The sequence below is a fragment of the Emys orbicularis genome, chromosome 9 (assembly GCF_028017835.1).
Source record: "Emys orbicularis isolate rEmyOrb1 chromosome 9, rEmyOrb1.hap1, whole genome shotgun sequence".
Lineage (NCBI taxonomy): Eukaryota > Metazoa > Chordata > Testudines > Emydidae > Emys > Emys orbicularis.
The window spans coordinates 6,792,282-6,807,546 of record NC_088691.1 but is presented as its reverse complement, the minus strand read 5'-3'; the positions used below and the strand labels follow the sequence as shown (position 1 = coordinate 6,807,546).

General features: G+C 47.6%; 1 protein-coding gene across 1 annotated transcript in view; it reads left to right on the top strand.

The window, feature by feature from the left end:
* The first annotated feature begins 590 nt into the window (after nt 1–590).
* Nucleotides 591–15,265, top strand: part of MCF2 (MCF.2 cell line derived transforming sequence) — an 88,485-nt gene continuing 73,810 nt past the window's right edge. Inside the window, exon 1 of the mRNA XM_065410524.1 lies at nt 591–699. Coding sequence (XP_065266596.1) covers nt 591–699 — 109 coding nt within the window. The remainder of the gene's footprint in view (nt 700–15,265) is intronic.

Here is a 15,265-nt window from a genome sequence, read left to right as displayed (position 1 = left end):
CCCGCTGGGCGGTACACGGGGAAGGCTGCTCCCCACCCGGCCACCCCGTGCGCGCAGAGCCCCACTGCGCCCTGAGCGCAGCAGCGAGCCAGGGAGGCAGCGCCAGAGCAGGGCTGGGGTCCCGGCTTAGCCCCCTGCCCCTCCGGGAGGCGCCGGGGAAGGAGGAACGGCCCCGTCCCCAGCCGCTGGAGCAGCCGGGCGAGGTGTTCCCGAGCCGCCCCCAGCCAAGGTCCCGTGCGCTCGGGCTGGAGGGAGCGGCCCTGCCGGGCTAGCAGGGCAGCCGGCGGCTCCGCAGTGCTGGGCGTGCAGGCCAGGCTGCCCAGAGCGCAGGAGGAGCGGCTCGGCCCGGGGCTGGCGCTGCCCGCTGCGGAGGCGAGGGGCCAGGCTGAGCCGGGGAAGCAGCAGCCGGGGAGCGACTCTCAGGGGCGATCCCGGCTTTCTCCTGGCTCCCGGCTGGGGGGAGCATGGGGAGCCCAGCCCGGCGCTAGCAGGGAGACCGGGTGGCTGGCAGCGGGGACCAAGTCACCTGCCTCCCCTCCCCGCAGAGCTTGGCCCTGGCGAGCCCCGCGCCGGAGCGCCCGGCCTCGGGCATGGCCCTGGCGCGCCCCGCGCCGGAGCGCACCCGGATCTCCGAGGTGGAAATGGAGGGTTATTACTGCCTGCTGCAAGCCGCCGCCCGCCTCCACTCCAGCGTCGCCGGTAAGTGACCCGCTCCCCTTCCCCGGCTCTCCCGCACCCGCGGGGGATCCCTACTTCTCCTCAGCCCCCCGAGGAGCCGACTGCTCTTCCCTGCTCCCCAGCCCCGTGCGGGGTAGGCTGGGGTCCCGCCTGGCAAAAAAAGTTCCATGGGGTGTCCGGGGTCATGGGGCTGCTGCTGCTGGGAGGCGAGTCCCTCGCTGCCCGGTTTGTTTGCTCCTTACACCCAGCGATTGAAGCAGTCCAAGCCAAAACCTGGCAGGAGCTGTTTGGGGTGCTGGCACTGGGGGAGCCTGACCTTCCCTGACGGGCAGGGGGCTTGGAGAGGGGAGGTGTGAAAACATCTGGGGGGGGGGTGTATATTGTTAAACTCCAATAAAAAGAGGGTGTTTTAAAAATATATATTTTGTAAAGAGAACCAGAAATAACCATCTTCATATTGGAAGCCCAACCCCACCCGCAGCCCACAGTCTCTTTGACCCAGCCTGTTTTTTCTCCCTCACCTAGTTCTTCTGTCCAGCAGCAATTTTCCTGCCTAATTTAGAGCATGCCTTCAAACATGCATCATAAAGATTGATTTTAACTGATTTTTTTACCAAGCAGAAGGGACAAACTTCTGCATCTTCACCTTGCTGACAAATAAATGTATTGCAGTCTTATGCCTTCCTTGCACCCAGTGGATCTATGGTGGTGCCACTTCAGATACAGGTGTGCGATGTAATTGTTGACAGAATGTTTGCAACTGTACAAGTTGCCGGGGGGGAAATAGCTGGGCCCTTGTACTCTAAAGCCAGGCTCCTGAATACACCTATGTACGTGCTTAACTTTATTCACATGCATAATGTCAAACACGTGTAGCTCTTTACAGAACTGGGGCCTAAATACTAGGCAGACAGATCACTAAAGTAAATTCTTGTTAGAAGTCTCCAGTAGGTTTCATTGTAAGTGCTGTATGGTGGTTGTTTAAGGCACTGAATAACACTTGCTTTGATGGATTGCACTATGCATGTAGAAGGGTGTCTTATTTTTAAAGTAATCGTTGCTTCCCGTTGTGCCCCTGACATGCCCTCTCTTGTTGCGGGAACACTGTCGAAAAGGAATACAAAGTATTCCGGTTCCTTTTAATAAGTGAAAGTGTGTGATCGGATGCTAGCCCCTTTGTTGGGTTTCCATTGGCCAGTATTGCTGCAGTACTGCCTCTTGTTAGTACTTGCAGTACTCAGCCTTATGCTTCTGGTGGGCCTTCTGGTGGGCTTCAGGGGTATAACTCAGACTGCAGTTTATTTGCTAGTAGAACCCGTGATGGTCAGAAAGTTATGACTTGTATTGGAACCTCTGTGACTGGCAGTGATGTGCCACGCCAAACCTCACATTGATTATGCAGGCTCCGAGTCATTTGCATGTTTGGCGTAGTCACGCAATAGGAGCCATCAGCATTTTACAAATTGCTGGACCGAACCCTCAGAATTGTTCCAGGTCAGCCAGTTATTGATGGGTAGGTTGAACGGCAGCTGGGCATGATCAACTCTTGATTGATCTATTTACAGTATTTTAAAAAAAGCAGCAGATGTGTATAAAATTGTGTATGATTGCTTGTTTTCCTTGCTTGTTGCCCTTCCTGAGTCACTTAGGCCTGGTCTCCATTCAAGAATGTACTGGTCTGACTACATCAATGATGTTACATCAGTGCAAACCCGTAATGTGGACATGCTACACTGATGAAAAGCTGGTGTGACTTGACCCAGTAACTTTAGGCCATGGGTTTCCTTTGTGCCTTTACAGAACTCCCTTTGACAGCTCTAGTTACCTCGTAGTCCTGCACTGAGTGCAGGGGACTGGACTAGATGATTTACTGAGGTCCCTTCCAGTCCTACACTTTTGTGATTGTATAGTCTGCTAATAAACCTTCCACGGGTTTGCTTAAGGGGGAGATTTTATTTCTTTTCAGCATAATCCTTTAATGGCTACCCAGGGGAAAGGGTCAGGGCCTATGGGCACTGCTTTCCCCGTGAGTGATACACAGAACACCTAGTCCCAGAACTGAAGGCACATGTTATTCATTATCTCTTAAGGGCCATCTCTGTGCTTGGAGCCATGCCTGGCACATAAGAAGACACTCTAACACAAGGATCTAACAGTCTAATTCTGATGGTCTCGACTCCTTTGCATAGCGTAGCTGAATTTATGATGCTGGATTTTTGTATGGGGGAACATAGATACAGATGATTAGGTTCTGTAGTAAAAGTTTGGTTGGTGCTGCAAAGGAACACTTACATGAGCAAGGAAAGGATGCTGTTTGTGGGAATGTGCAATGAAAACAAAACAGTTCTATAGAGTCTGATCCCGTTCCTGTTGAGTCAATGACAAAACTCCTATTTTCTTGAAGCCAGAGCAGGACTGGGCTTTAGACAGGCAGCGTGAGTACAAGTGCATGAATGCAGCGATGATGCATAAATTCTCCACGCTATGTACATGAAGTCTGGGGAAACTGGACAGATCGCTCTCCGGTAACACGGGTCCCAATCCTGCATTCCGCTCTGTGCAGCTGGACCTTTACACCTGCTTTTGGAAAGTCAGTGGGACGCTACACAGGAACAAGGATGAATTTGTGTGGGTCCAGTTGCAGGACTGGGACCATGATTTGGGCAGTATTGCCTGCTCTCAGTGTTAAAACAATCATGTCAGCCTCCACTCCAGATCATGAGATTTCTAAAAAGATAATAAATGTGGGATTCTTCCCCACCCCATAATTTCTGAGTTTTTTAGCCTGGCCTTGGGATACATTTTAAGCACTTTTCCCCAACCACAAGGGCTAGAAACTTTTTTAAAAAAATTAAAACTGAGATTCTCACATAATTGCTTGACTGCAAGTGCTGAGGTTTCAAGGAAAACATCCAATATCATGAGACTTGTGATAAAATCATGAGGGTTGGCAACATTGCGTGTATATACACACACACATACAAATGTCCTTTCGGTCTTTTTAGGGCGTAATGCAGTGGTTCTCAAACTTTTGTACTGGTGACCCCTTTCACATAGCAAGCCTCTGAGTGCAACCCCCCCCTATAAATTAAAACCACATTTTTATATATTTAACACTATTATAAATGCTGGAGGAAACACAGGGTTTGGGGTGGAGGCTGACAGCTGGCGACCCCCCATGTAATAACCTCATGACCCCCTGAGGGGTCCCGACCCCCAGTTTGAGAACCCCTGGCATAACGTGTTTATGGCCATGTTTATAGGAGATACTATTTGAGAACTGTTAGAATACAAGCTTACTATGTAATGACCTCCAGAAAATGAATAATATTATCACTCGAAGCCATTCAAGGAGCTGCAGCCCCAACGAGGACCACAGGAGAAATAGTTGTGCAGGAATCTTAAACAGTACGTAGGATGCATTCCGTTCGCATAAAGCACAGTTTCTATACCTGCAATTTCATGATTTATCAGGCGTTTACCATAAGAAAAGTGAAATGACAGCAGGGCTGTGTGGGAGGGAGGTAATCTGAAATATAAAGTGGAGTGGGGGAGGGTAATTGACTTAAGTATTGTCAGAGTCTACCTTTGCCTCTAATCTGCATGATGCTCTGAAACAGGGAGCTTCCACTGTTTCTCATGGAAAACGTTGCCTCTACTTTTTCTGCTGTGTTTGCTTCTTGAGTCAGAGTAACAGACTAATGCCGCATTTTTAACCAGGGCTTTAAGATTACTTTATTCCCCAGCTCCAGAGTTTGATACAGAATTGGGTTCCAGTGCCCCTTCCTTTTTTAAATACAGTTGTTTCTGGCACTTGCGGTTCAGAAGAAAGCCCTACAACAACACAGTGTAAACTGATGTAGCATTGTCTGCAGACAATGTCTGTAGACAGCCTGAAACAATGCTGAAAGGGGTGGACTCTCGTGTTTCAGCGAGTTAACTCTGAAACCGCAAGATGACAAATGTCAACACTGCTAATTATTTCAAAATTGTCTTCTCAAGAGTCACCTACTTAATTGCCCAAGCCTCCAAATTCTTCCCTGACAATTTCTGTAATGTTGTACGTGATCAGTTAAATTTTCAATACCCTGCAGATTTTTTAGGAGTTGCGCGAAGAAAGTCAGTTCAGTGTGAAAACCCTGCACTGACTCTATTATCATGGTGGGAGTCACCATTTGGCTCTGCTACGCAGTCTTTCAAGTTCCTTTTCTTAGTGTGTAAGTAGTGTTCAGTCTCTGAAGAAATGCTTGCATTTTTGTGTGTGAGATATAATTGTTTGGGAGCGCTGTGGCAAGCATCAAGGAAGTTTCCTTCTGCCTTAACCTCTCTAACTAGAGGCAGAGTTGCTTTGTGCGAACCGGACATTGGTGTTTTGGCAGAGATTCCAATTGGCCGTGGGGTGTTTGTCACTACTTCTGTTCAAGGGCTATATGATGTAAAATAAACAAGTAGCCCCAAGACTATACCCAGATGCCACGTCTGATTCCTCCTTCAGCAGGAAACCAACCTAAGATGTCCTGACATCTGCTACTGCTCAGCAAGGGGTGATGGTATTCCTCATTTTCAATTCAATAAAAACCTCTGCTTTTGAATTTATCCTAATCTGCTGTGGAATTTCCACATTGCCCCAGAAACTGGGGGCCTTGCTGCAGAATTGCGTTTCCCATTATTACAGGGTACATGGGCTAAGGGCGGGGAATTCATCACTCCATCAACTTCGACGCTGCTGCTCCCAAGTTTCAAGTGAATTAGGCCCCAGGATTTACCCTTAAACCCTCTGCCTTGCATCTGCATCTCCCACTGAGGTTGTTACCTGTACATATGCAAAGCTGGAATTTGGCCTAAAAGAAGAAAGATTTGCAAGAGATTGAAGATGATGTGAAAAGTTATTGATGTTTGTTTGCTCTTCTTTGGCTCTGCAGCCCTCTTTTAAATTACCTTGTGGTGAATTTGATTTGCTTTGGAAGCTGATAATTTGGCTATAATGGTGCATGGTGAGGGCAGATGCTAAGCATATTCCCCAGTGCCTGTTTGGAAATACAGCTCTATGCTGATTGGGAAAACATCTTTAGTCTCACTCCTGGGTCTTTCCTAAGCACAGACTGACTGAAGTTGGAAATTGAGGAAAGTTAAAAGCTGGCTGAAGCTCAGACATTGATTTAAGCTTAATGTAAAAAACTCAGTACAAGTTTTTTTAATGCCCACACTATTTACTGGGGGTGAGTATGAATGTGCACTGTGGGAGTTGAGAAACTTTTATTGCATTTCTTTTGTTAAACATAAATCCATACCTGAGCTGACTTGGCTTTTAACGTTCCCAATTTTCAGCTGGCGTTAGGGTGGGTGCAGACAGAGAGCTAGTCTGGTTAGACACACATAGATCAGCATGTTGGATGTTGCTCTAACAGAAGAGGTCTAGGAATCAATGCATGACTCACCGACTGGAAGACTGCCAGTGTTTACGCTTGAATTCTTACTTCTGCTTTCTCTCATGTTAACTAACACAAGTATAAATTCTAGCCTCGACAGGGCACAGAAGCTTGTCGTCAGTTCTACTGAACCCCAGATTGCAGCCTGGGAATGACTAGCGAGAAGTATTTGTGTCCAGGAACAAACGTTCATATCGCGTCTACACTAGAATTTCCAACCAGCTTAGTGAACAGCTGTTAAAACACAACAAAAATGTCAAGTGTTAGACCGGTGCTAGGTGGCCTGGAGAAATCACTAAATTTCTCTGCCTGAGTTTCCCACTCTGTAAAAAGGTGATAATGCTTTCCTTCCTCACAGGGCTGTTGTGAGGCTTATTCAGGAATGTGAGGTGCCTTGCTATCCATGGATGAAAGGCTGTAAGACTGCAAAGTATTATTAGAAGTTACCATTTACTTCAGGCACGGCGTCCTACAGAGGTTGGTGCCCTTATACGTGAAACCATGGTATGGCTCCCCATCTGTGTGAAAATGATGTGCTGTCTGTTCCCCAGATGTCTCGGTGACCTAGACATCAGGGCATGGGAGGTAGGATGAACAGCTAGGAGGACGAAGTATTCTTAGGTGAAGGTGCAGTATTCTGCTGTGTCTTGTGGAGGTGCATTTGCGGTGGAGAAAGGAGCCAGGGAGTTCTTTTCCCCCCACAATGCCCCTGCATAGGGACGGGGCAAAATGCCGTTGTTATTGTTCTGATGGCAAGGTGGCTGGTTGAGCTGGTGCTACTTCATGGCCTCAAGGGGATATGGCCAGCAGGGGGCTCCTCAGAGCTCTCCCTCCGTGCCACTTCTTGGAGGCAAACACGGCAGGGAGTGCCTTTCCGCAGCGAATGTAAGGAATGCTGCCCTCTTCAGTCCCCGCATGGGCGCTGTGTGCCCTGCAGGGTGCTTCGGGGGTAATCGGGGTGGCTTTATGGACTGCGACTGGACCACCTCAGAATGATGGACTGGCTGCTGCCATCCTAAGGCTGGGTCTGCCTGGGAAGCCAGCACGCTTTACTGAGCCTGTTTTGCTGCTGGTATATTTGTATGTGTTGGAGAACCTAAGTCCTAATGAGCTACAGCTCTGCAGGCCCTGTCTGACTCCCAGCGCCCCACAGAACTCAGCACAACATGGAAAGCTGATGACCGGTGAGGCGTTGCTAACGTTTCAGTAAGGGGCTCCCACAGTAAACATCCACCTCAGTCGGAGACACATACCCTGTGTGCCACGCTCTTCCCCACACCTCCCGGCCCTGCGGCCCTTGATCCACCTTGTTACTCCGCTGTGCCGCTGTGTGCTTCCCTACCTAGCAGCAGGTCTTTGGCAGCAGAAAGGGTGGCAGACAGGTTGTCTTATGGTCTCTTCTGTCAGCAGTGAGGACAGCAGGCCATCTTCTGCTCTTTGGCTGGAGGTGACTGGTTGGGTGGTGAGCAGGTCCTCTTTGGTAATGGGCCTGGATTGGGTCTCCTTGTCTTGACAGTAGCTCTCTCTGAATTGCTGGAGGCTAACATGAGGGGCGGAGAGGAGGGCAACTGGTTGAGCAGTGACTCTCTCCCGGCTGGTGGGTGTGGGTAATAATGGCTCCTGGCTGGGTACGCAGCCATGGTGGGAGAGGTAGGCTGTGGTGGGTACTAGACTCCCACTCGGTGCAGTAAAAGCTCTGCCCCACCTTGCCATCAATGCCATCAATTAGGGGCTACTTGGTAGAGGCCAATTTATATGCTCCAGGGTGGCATCACTGATTAAGCCAATGGGAGCCACATGGTGAAAAGCCCCTTGTGCGGCATTTGAAAACCTGATTTTCCTCAGCAGCTACATGTGTGCAGCCGTGTGAGCGTGGTTTTAACTTCAGCGGGGCGGTGGGTGGGGAACCGTGAGCAAAATCTGGCCCGTTAGAAAGTAGTGTCTAGACTGATTTGGAAGGTGCGGGGCGTGTGTTAACCTTTCCTGGGGGTTGATTTGCCTGCACATTGTGTCGTTGCAGAGTAGATTATGAGCCGGTTTTCTTTTGTCAGTGATTCCTGAGTTTTACGGATCTTCCTCTTCAATTAATATGTGACAGATGGCGGTTTGCTGTGGTATTTTTGAGAGAACCTGCCGATGGTGCTTGTTGGCTTTCCCAGCATTGATGAAGTATATCTTTAATATCCAAAATCATTTTTTCTAATTTATCTAATTGCTAATCTTTGCCTGCTAATGAAAATCTGGTTTTAACTTGCTATAATTAGGCTTTCAGCCTCAAGACTGTAAATTCTTTTTGAATGTTACTTGCAAGGGTTACAGATGTTATATCGCCTGGGGCACTGCAGCATGCGAACTGTAAACGCAGGTAGAGCCAGCTATAGCAGGATCTGCTATCAGGCAGGCAGTGTTTGCAGCATTCAGAGCTACTGAGACCGTGTCATCAATATTTTACCATATCTTTTGTGCTACCATAGCTTGGTAAAGAGAATGGCTGCGATACTTTGGAATAAAATAGCAGCCGTTGAATTTCTGATCACTTCTGAGTTAAATAGCAATAATTGTTCTCATATTCTTTTTTTTTAATGGCTATATAAGACTTCTCCTTCATGCATTAAGACCCCGATCCTGTGCGGATTTATTCAGCTGTGTAGCCCCAGTGACTTCAGTGGGATTAGCTGTGTGTGTGGGAAGTTAAGCAGGTGTGTACGTTTTTGCAGGATTGGGGCTTAGGTGAGCCACTGTGCATCTTGTTTGGTGCCTATTTGTGCATGCGTTTACTGCAAGTGGATGCGTAGCTCGGTAACTGCTGTTGCAAATGGCTCATTACAGTAATTGTATGCAACGGCAATTGTGCGTGCAAACAGGCCCACAATTGTGGGTGCCAAACTTGTGTAATAATCCCATTCTCACTGTAGGTAAGAGAGGGATCTGCTTAATAAAATCCATGCCTTTATCGGGTGTCCATCACTGTCGTATGTGTGTGTGCATTACGTGGGGTGAAGCAGCCCAGAGTTTTAAAGCTCTATGGCCAGACTACGATCCCACTTACACTGGTGTAAATCCAGAGTAAGGCTATTGACACCAAGTTGCTCTGGGTGAATTCAGTGTAACTAAAATCAAAACATGGTTCTTTGGGAGACTCCCCAAGCTCCTCCCACCATGAGTTCCTGCCTGGCATCCCAAAGGTCACTTCCATGCCACCCCGTCTCTCTCTTCTGCTGCTGTCACAGAACCCCCGTGAGCCATCTTGCTTCCAACTTGGCAGAAAAATTCTCTCTCCGCCCCAGACCTCACTTACTGATTTGGAGGCTGATGTTCCCATTTGTTTGTGGATTTTAGGGAGTTCATAATGCAAACTCAGTTGCAGCCTTAACTGTGGAGTTCCTTCTGCCTCCCCACAATAAGGATGCTGTATACGTTGGATGCCAATGCAGATTAGAGGTACACCCTTTAAGGAGTGAAGGGAGATCCTAATCAAGGAGCTGAGGTAGTTTCCCTGCTGGACATAAGGCTGGAGCACAGATCTGGCCAGACCGCAGCTTTGAGCTCCGAAGTCCTTTGCCAGATACAGACAAACAGGTCCGGCGGGTTAAGGAAACCTGTTTGTATCCAATTGCCCAGAAGAGTCTAATGTAATTTTATTTCACACCTGTGTTGTTCTAAGCACAGACCTTTTGATTGAAACTCTGACAGAGCCCATCATCCTACACGTTCACGAACCCGCATAGTCCATGCCTGCCTGATGGCTGGAGGTTGGGCTGTTTTAAAACTTGAGGGTCTTTTGTTTTAAGACAGCACTGTGCCAGAAATAGAGTGTCAAGCACTACAACCTCCCTGAGAGGCCTGGGATTGTTCCACTTTACAAATGGGGAAACCGAAGCAGCGAAGACAAGTGATCTGACTCATGGCCACAAAGGAAGTCAGTCTCAGAGCTAGGGATGACGGCTCAGGAGTTCCTGGCTACCAGCCATGTGCTCAGGTCACTAGCCTACACCCTATTGTAAATAAGATAGGTCCCATATTCCAAGGAGTATTAATAAAAACATAATATTAAAATAGAGAGTTTAGGCCTTGAAAATAAGATGCCTGTGGAAATATGGGCAGCTTTCTGCCCTCCTCCTGCATGATGATAACCAGGGCACACGTCCTGCTCACACCTGTTTGACAGGAGTGTCATTGAAGCATATGCCATGCGTGTGTTTATTTCTATGGTTCTTCAAGGGTCCCTGCCACAGCAGGTACCTGAACTACTGCACATGCATCTAGCCCAAACAAGCCTGGTGCAGGAGATTAAACGCAGGAAAGTGCCCCAAAAGTGAGGTGGTCAGCTTAGTAATACAGGTGTGTTTCAAGGAACAGAGTGGACCTAGTTCCAACCATAAGGTTGGGGTGTAAGCAGCCGCATGGCCAGGAGTGGGAGAGGATGGAGGCAGAGGAGGTGCAGACAGAACTGACATCTAGGCAGTGGATGTCGGTGCGTTCTGAGCCTCCAGGGCACTGTGTGTGTGTTGTGTTCTTCACAAAGTTTAGTACCACCGTGGTTCAAAGTTTGAGCCTGGAGTACATGGCAGTAGAAACAGCTGCCTGCTTGTGTTAGCAGGCCTGCATCATGTGTTCCCTGCAGGCTAGGAAAAGAACTGCTCTCCTATTTAACACAGTACGTTTTTAACGTCCTGCGTAGATTTTTCTCAATCGTGTGCAATTCATTGTAGGACGTTGCATAGATTGTCTAGATAGTATATTGTTTAAAATAACTAGCTTCTGCCTTGCACGCTGGGCAAAATGCATAGTCTTTTCTGGCAGGCGCATTACCTTTGAAGCAATAATATTTTGCATGTGCATAGTATCATTCATGTGGTGGCCTCAAAGCACTTTCTAGACATCAGTAACTTCACAGGAGCCTTCTGAGGCAGGGAAGGTTTACAGATGACTAAACTAAGGCAGAGCATGGTTAATTAAGTGGCTGGCCCAAGCTGATACAGTGAGAGAAGGGGTAATAGGATGCAATGATCCCATTTCCCGGGATCCTCTGACCACCAGACAAATATTCCCTCTTCAGAGCATAGCGTCCTCAGCAGGCGATGATCAAGGAGTTATCTTCATGGTTTAATGTCTCTCTATTATAGCTTCCCACAGTGTTGCAGCAGCCTTCAAATAAAACATGGTTCTACTCCTTTCAAATTAAATACATTTAGAGCTGGCTTGGTTGGTCCAAAGAACGCTTGATCAATATCATAAAAATGTAATGAGTTACTGTGTCAGCCTGGCAGGTGTGTGGTGCAGCTGCTGTTTACAGATGGTGTGGGCTAAGGTGAAGTTCAGAAAGGAAAGAAAACAATGGGAGAGGGAACCCTTTAAAAAGGATATGAATGAAGCCAGAGGGCCTGTGTGTGTGAACAGAGAGAGTTAAGGCTCAAAAGCTAGCTCCTTATTAACTGCGTAGTTTGCTTTAAGTACCTGGACAGATGGACTTTGATCATCCTGAAAGGAAAGATTTCTAAGAATGGGCATCATTCTCACAGCCTCGATTTGTACAAATCCTAAAATCCAGCCCGGGGTACAGTCAAAAGGGAAGAGGACTCAGCCGAATACTCTGGGCTGCACAAAACCAACCAGCTAGGACAGAAATAGATTCAGCAGTGTTCTCTTAACTACGGATTCATATTCTCTCTCTCTCGCGCTGAGGAGTAAAGGCTCAATCCCGCGCGCCCTACCCCCCCACACACCGCCGTGCTCCCCTTCCTTCCCCCGCCTGACTTCACACATTCTCAGAAACCCTGTGTTGTAGCAACAATCCTGTTGGCAGAGGAATCTTTCAGTTCCTGTTCCTTGAATGCAACAATGGCTCCAGAGCGATTTTGTATATATTCAGCTGGGTATGCATATAAAAATGAAGAGTAAAATGTTATTACAGGCAATCTACCCTCCAGTTCTGAGTAAGTTTTTAGATGCTACCTTAAAAGTGGAAGTCATACCTGCTTGGTATGGACGTCAGTCTGGTGTGTAAAGCCATGTGAGATACGACAGGATAAAGGATTCTACTAGGTGGTATTGTTTTTAGGTTCAGTTTTGTATCTGCACTGCTCTGATACGGTCTATCTGAGAGCAGATATCTGCCTGGTATGGTTTAGGCAGGGTGAATTGGGTGCCAGGCCTTTATTTTTCCTAATATTTGCCCAGGAAGGTGAATGTGGTGAGGAATGCAAACTGAGTCAGAGAGGGAAGCTGGCAATGTGACAGCCGCAATGGGAATGTGATCGTTAAGTTGTTATGCTTTGACCTTTACCAAAAGGGTGGTGTTCTCATTTGTATATTTTTTTTTGTCTAGCCATTGACTTCCCTTAACCCTTAAGGCTCTGCAAGGGAGTGTACTCCCATAAGCGCCTAACGCTTAGCTGCCTGATCCAAGCACTCCCCCAGCCAAGATTTTCAAGAGTAACTGCTTTTGGGTGGCCAAGTTGAGACACCTTAAAATGGCCTGATTGTCAGAAAGCGCTGAGTACCCGCCCTCTGGCAGTGAGGCGCCTTTGAGGTGTCTTGAGTGGGAAACCCAAAAATGCTAGTCACTTCTGAAAATCTGGGCCTCCGTCACTGTCAGTCGCTGAGCCTGAAAAAAATCAAAACCTTTAATTTAGAACATGTTGTAGCAAAATGTTTCAGATTTTCAGAATTCTTTTTTCCCCTTTTTTTTTTTGACCAAAACAATTTGGTGAATTTGACACGAATTCACCAGAATGTTTTGGTTGCCCAAATATGCATTTTCAGTGAAAAAAGTTCTCAAGAAAATTTGCACAGCTCAAAGTGGGAAGGAGCGAGTTGCTTCATCCACTGTAACCTGTCTCTACTCTGGTAAGAATGCAAACTGATAAATAAGTGCCTTCCTATTAAACATTGACTTGGAAAGACGTTTTTTTTTTTTTTAAATAAGTGCTTTCATTACCACCCTAAGGTTAACTCCCCATTGCTAAACAGTGTTCTCTGAGAGCTATTAATAAACGACCCTTTCTGCCCCTATTCCTAAATGCAGGCAAACAAAGGGTGCATTTATTGTAAATCTGTTGTTGCTTTCTATTTTATTGTCGCAGTAGTTTATTCTGTGGGCCAGTTTTTCACACAATGTCCTTTGCAGCGGCAGCTCCAGGCACCAGCGCAGCAAGCGCGTGCCTGGGGCGGCAAGCCGCAGGGGGCGGCCTGCCGGTCGCCATGAGGGCAGCCGTAAGGCTGCCTTCAGCGGCATGTCTGCGGGAGGTCCCCCGGTCCCGCGGTTTCGGCAGCAATTCAGTGGCGGGGACACCGAAGCCGCGGGACCGGCGGACCTCCCACAGGCATGCCGCCGAATCTGCGTTACCAGCGGACCTCCCGCAGGCATGCCGCTGAAAGCCGCCTGACTGCTGTGCTTGGGGCGACAAAATACATAGAGCCGCCCCTGGTCCTTTGGCTATGTCTTTACTGCGAAAAAGGCAATCCCTAGGTGTGGGGTATAGGGTTGACCCTGTCTAGCTACAGTGAGGTAAAAATGACCTGTGCTTTGTCTCCATTAGACTTTTATAGCAAATTAGCTATCTTGATGGGAAAATGCATCTTTTTGACAGTGAAGACAGCCTGTAACTGTGAGTGCACACACAAGTCCTGTATTTGTGTTTACTGATGTCATTAGGCAGGCAAACGCTGCATTCATTTATCTGCATGTGCCTTGCCTAACAAGGGGTCCTGTTAGGCAAGGGTCCTGTGGGGTCCTGATCCCTGTACATGTGGATCTGACTGTACTATCAAGGCCTTTGTCTGTAAACTCTTTGGGAAAGGGACGGAGTCTTTTTACAGTCGCTCACATTTATATAAAGTGATCCTGGGAGACGAGTGCAAAGCAACAACGCCCTTCTGCCATGTACATTGGCCAAAGCGGACAGTCTTTACACAAAAGAATAAATGGACACAAATCAGACATCAAGAATTATAACATTCAAAAACCAGTAGGAGAGCACTTCAATCTCCCTGGACACTCAGTAACAGACTTAAAAGTGGCCTGACTAAAGACTGGGAGTGGCTGGGTCACTACAAAAAGTAATTTTCCCTCTGTTGATACTCACCCCTTCTTGTCAACTGTTGGGAATGGGCCACATCCATCCTCGTTAGCACTGCAAAAAGTAAGTTTCCCTCTGTTGATATTCACCCCTTCTTGCCAACTGTTGGGAATAGGCTACATTCACCCTGTTTGAATTGGCCTCATTAGCACTGACCCCCCACTTGGTAAGGTAACTCCCATCTTTTCATGTGCTGTAATATATATACCTGCCTACTGTATTTTTCACTCCATGCATCTGATGAAGTGGGTTTTAGCCCACGAAAGTTTATGCCCAAATAAATTTGTTAGTCTCTCCTCATTATTTTTGCTGATACAGACTAACATGGCTACCCCCTGAAACCCATTGCTTGTAATGTACTTCTGGGTGAAAAGACTAATGGGGAACAAAATACAAGTTGGGGAACAAATGATAAAGTTCTGGAGGCTTGTGGGTAGTGAAGTTAATCTCAGATTGAAGGATGAGGTTCTGCGGAAGTTGGACAATGACCAAATTGACCAGTGATACCAACGAGGCTTTGGGGAAAAATATCCGAGTGTATTACAGTTTGGCCACAGGCAGCTTGTGCACTAATGAAAGAAGGGAAATTTCATGGCAAGGCAACATGGTGGTGATCCAATGATGTGCTGGAGGCAGTGAAGGAGGAGCAGGAAAGGTTTAAGTGATGGCAGAGAACAAGAATGGAGTGCAAGCTGGTAAAGAAAATGGCCAAAAGAGCGGTGGCAAAAACTAAGGGTCAGGCATTGAAAGTCTTATGTGCAGGACCACTTAAGAAGGAAGGGGAGAAAGGAGTATATAGATTAGCTAAGATTAGGCAAAGAAGCACAGAGGATTTGGAAGCTGTGAAGCTTATGACAGAGTGCCTAGAGAATTGTTCTGGTGATGCCTGGGGTCATGCCGTCTGCCGGAGACATACATTGAGACTATCACGGACGTGTACGAGGGTAGCACAACGGTAGTGAGAAGCAGCTGCTGCTGCAGTGAGTCATTCGCTGCCAGGGTAGCTCTATATCAAGGATTGGCCTTCAGGCCATTCCTATTTGTGATTAGAAAGGACATATTGATGCAGGAGATTAG